Here is a 4369-nt window from a genome sequence, read left to right on the forward strand (position 1 = left end):
ATATAATAATATAATAACACTACACACACACACAAATATATATATATATATATATAACACTATATATATATATATATATATATATATGTATGTATGTATATATATATATATATATATATATATATAACTGCTGGTTTTGTGCATATGTGATGTGTTTGTAGTCAGAAGTTTTTCAGCAATGCATGGTCATCGTTCTTGTACACTACTTTTTCCGCCATCCGCCCTCGTTAGATTCCATGTCACGTACTCCCGCACACTCTCAGCGCTTATACGTAAAGTATACAGACTACGCTGTGATGCGTACATGTTATGTAGCCGTTACGCTATCTCTATGTATGTATTTCGTTATCACTAACCACTGTCACAGGGCCATGTCTGTGATCCGTTCAAACAGACTAGTGATGCAGTACTAAAGAATACGCATATTCCAATTGGCGTTGTTTTTCTGGCAGGTGTTATCAGACTGACGGACGGAACCAGTGTTCCTCTTTCGGATCTGCCCGTCATCGTAAACTCCACTGCTATAGAACTCGAGGTGAGTGTTGTTGTTGTGCACGAGGGTACTCAATCGAGCACTGGCTTGTGTGTGCTTATATACCGGGGTGGTTAAGTCCAGCACTCATCTGTGCGCACTTACCTGAGTGCATACATTATATCTGCTTAAGTGGCGTTGCTGTACTTCTGGATGTTGTATGGAAGGGAGCTCAACATACGGATACACGTCCTATTGGTTCATGTTTATGTTTGATTACTGAGCATGTATTGCATGCACTTCTCGTACTGTCGTCCGGGCAATAGGCTCAGTGCGTTTGCGGATTCAGCTGCTGACAATGTATATATACATACACAGCCTCTGCTGGCTCTAAAACTATTGAAACCCAAACTCTAGTCTCTTAACTCCAAGCGTCTCCACACAGTGCCTTGTGGGGGTTGTACAATCCCCTGCTTGCCTTAAAACTCAAAAACTCAGATCCTAATTCTTAATCTCCACTCTCCAAGCGCCTTCTCACAGTACCCCGTCGCGGTCGCGGGATCCTCTGCAGACCCTATAACCCCACAACCCAAACCCAAACCCAAACCCTAATCTCCTAGCGCCTTCTCACAGTGCCCCGTGGGGGTTGTAGGTACAATGCGCATGCGGGCTCAGCTGCTGACAAGGTACACACTCACACCCACGACCGATGAGACAACACATGACATCCATGTGCAAATGACGGTGGTTAACAGCAGACAGCCGCTGGCCGGCAGTGCGGGGTGTGTGTCTGTGCGTTGGATGGTGCTATCAGGAGTACGTGGGATGTGCATATTTATGTTATGTGTTTAGGTTTATGTTATGTTTGTGTTTATGTTTACGGTGTCTGTTTGCCTCTAACGTATATGTTTATATTTATGGTTTATGTTTATGTATATGATACGTGTTTACCTCGGAGGTATATGTTTGTGTTTTTGATATATGTTTACGTTTATGGTATGTGTTTACCTTCTATGTTTATGGTAGATATTTATATTTATGGAATGTGTTTACCCTTTATGTTTATGATATATGTTTACGTTTATGGTATGTGTTTACCTATCAGGTTTATGATATGTGTTAATGTTTATGGTATGTGTTTACCTTTATGTTTATGGGAGATGTTTATTTTTATGGGAGATGTTTATTTTTATGGTATGTGTTTACCTATTAGGTTATGATATGTGTTTACGTTTATGGTGTGTGTTTACCTTTTATGTTTATGGTAGATGTTTATATTGATGGTATGTGTTTACCTTTTATGTTGATGATATATGTTTACGTTTATGATATGTGTTTACCTTTTATGTTTATGATACATTTTTACGTTTATGGTATGTGTTTACCTTTATGTATATGGTAGATGTTTATATTTATTGTGTGTGTTTACCTATTTTGTTTATGATATATTTTTACGTTTATGATATGTGTTTACCTTTTATGTTTATGATATATTTTTACGTTTATGGTATATGTTTATCTTTATGTATATGGTAGATGTTTATATTTATTGTGTGTGTTTACCTATTGTGTTTATGATATATTTTTACGTTTATGGTATGTGTTTACCTTTTTTGTTTATGATATATGTTTACGTTTATGTGGTTACCTTATATGTTTATGATATATGTTTCCAATTACGGCGTAAGTTTTCCTTGAATGTTTATGGTATGTGTTTACCTTTTATGTTTACGGTAGATATTAATATTTATGGCATATGTTTGATCATGATATGTGTTTATCTCTGAGGTATATACTAATTTTTATGCTATATGTTAACTTGTGTCGCATATGTATATGTTGAGAAGTGTGCCCCCTATACGTACACATCTTGTATAAATATGTTTATGTATGTATTAAGGCATATTCATACGTATTCGCGCGTGTTTGTGGAACCAATTTATATGCCAGTTGTCACGGCAACAAAATATGCAACAACACCCATCTCACTTCCTTCCCCTTTAGTCCTCTCCACCATCTCCACACGACTCTCCTACCTACCCATGACAACTCACATACACAAACACATACACATACGCAATACATCCCCAACATATACAACGCTCACAGACACGCCATTATGTGTGACGGAAAGAACGACTATCTGTACGCCCCCTACTTCCGCTGGCCGTCGAAGAACTACCTGGGCAACGACGGTACTGTGCGAACAGGCGGAGGCCCTATCACTGTGGAGGGCTGGGTGTTCCTGATCAAGGACTTCTCGGCTGACAGGTACACGCACGCATGCAAATCGGGTAACTGGGTGTGCTTGATATAATGTGCATGTATAGGCATACGTATGTGTTGTACTCGTATGTGTATAGAGCGGGAGTTCTCACATCCACACATATGCATATGCGCTGGATGCACTAAGGGGTGGCCCGAGCGTGGGCACATACATACACGTGTGGTGTAGTGATGTATGAAGTGTGTATTGCTATGTGTGGTGGGGTTAGTTTGCCGATTTTCGCATTTAAACAACCTATCCGCAACTAGACTTCTGATTGGTGTTCAAGTTTTCGCATTTAAATAACCTGTTTGCTACCAGGCTTCTGATTGGTGTTCCAGTTATCTACATTCCACCCCTTGCATCCACACCCGGCAAGATTTAGTTTTTCGTTTACATATTATTTTACGTTTTCTCGCCATCCGCAGTGCGCTGTGGTCCATCGGCCTTGGCGAGCAGACCAAAGACTGGGTCGACAACTGGAATCCGTACCGTAAAACGGGGCGGTTTTACATGAGCATCCCAGGGCCTTCACGCCAACAAGAGTTTCGCTTTGACGTTGGTAGTCTATCGCGCGCGTCGGGTAGTACTACCGCCATGGGAGGACAATGGCTCCATTTTGCAGCTGTGCATACGCAGGTGCGCACATGGGTGGAGGGGGGTGTCTGTTGTTGTTGAGTGGTTTATGTATCTTGTGTTGTTTATGTACCTGTTTATATGTACATACGCAGGTGCGCACATGGGCTGCCTGGGGGTTCTGTTGTTGTTGTGTCTTATTTATCTTCTTGTGTCGTATATGTACCCGTTTATATGTACATATACACATATAAGACAGCGTCCTGTAGCAGATCCACCCCGAGTTTCACCCGGCCGGGAGCAGGCCGACTCTCTCTCTCTCTCTCTCACAGCACAACACCACACCACACATAACATCACTCCCCCCCAACCCCACCACACGCACTACATGGCAGGTGTCTGGCAACTTCTCGCGCGTTTACATCAACGGAGAGCTCGTTACAGATGCGTACCACGACCACTTGGGCGTAGGCATCCCCACAGCCGGTGAGACCTCATACCACGACAGCACGCGCCGTGTGGAAGGCTTCTCCGTGTGCTCGTGGATGTTCTGGAGTGGCGTGTTTCATACTGGCGCCGTCGATGAGATTAGGATATGGAACTATACCCGCACCCAGGTATGCTGAGTTGGGTTTAGGGTCTAGGGTATTCTCGCATGTGCCGGATTAGGGTGCATGTGGGGGACCAGGAGATAGTTTCTGGTGGCGGGGTTTGCCAATTGCTGGGCCAGGGAGGTACTACTAGGATGATGTCATTCTCACACATGACGGAATAGTATCTGTTTTCAAGCCACACATGGGGTTTGGTGTTACGCTTGCGCGAATGTATTCGTCTGCTGGCCCAAATCTTAGCATGCAATAGTACGTTGTATGCACAGCCACCAAGCAACAAGTTTTAACCCTGACAAGTTATTTGTATCATATATATATGTATATATATATATATACGATTCACACACACATACACACACGCACACACACACACACACACACACACACACACACACACACATTATATATATATATTAGTTTGTATTNTATATATATATAGTGTAT

The 4369-nt window shown here is 42.1% G+C and overlaps 1 protein-coding gene across 1 annotated transcript in view; it reads left to right on the forward strand.

Moving 5' to 3' along the window:
* The window catches only part of SARC_10187 (hypothetical protein), a gene marked incomplete at both ends in the record, with an annotated part of 5727 nt that extends 1796 nt beyond the window's left edge, over nt 1–3931 (forward strand). Inside the window, 5 exons of the mRNA XM_014295780.1 lie at nt 368–535; nt 1106–1254; nt 2582–2743; nt 3167–3377; nt 3710–3931. Of these exons, the coding sequence (XP_014151255.1) occupies nt 368–535; nt 1106–1254; nt 2582–2743; nt 3167–3377; nt 3710–3931 (912 nt within the window). The remainder of the gene's footprint in view (nt 1–367; nt 536–1105; nt 1255–2581; nt 2744–3166; nt 3378–3709) is intronic.
* Nucleotides 3932–4369: the final 438 nt, after the last annotated feature.

This window comes from Sphaeroforma arctica (assembly GCF_001186125.1).
Source record: "Sphaeroforma arctica JP610 unplaced genomic scaffold supercont1.1164, whole genome shotgun sequence".
Lineage (NCBI taxonomy): Eukaryota > Ichthyosporea > Ichthyophonida > Sphaeroforma > Sphaeroforma arctica.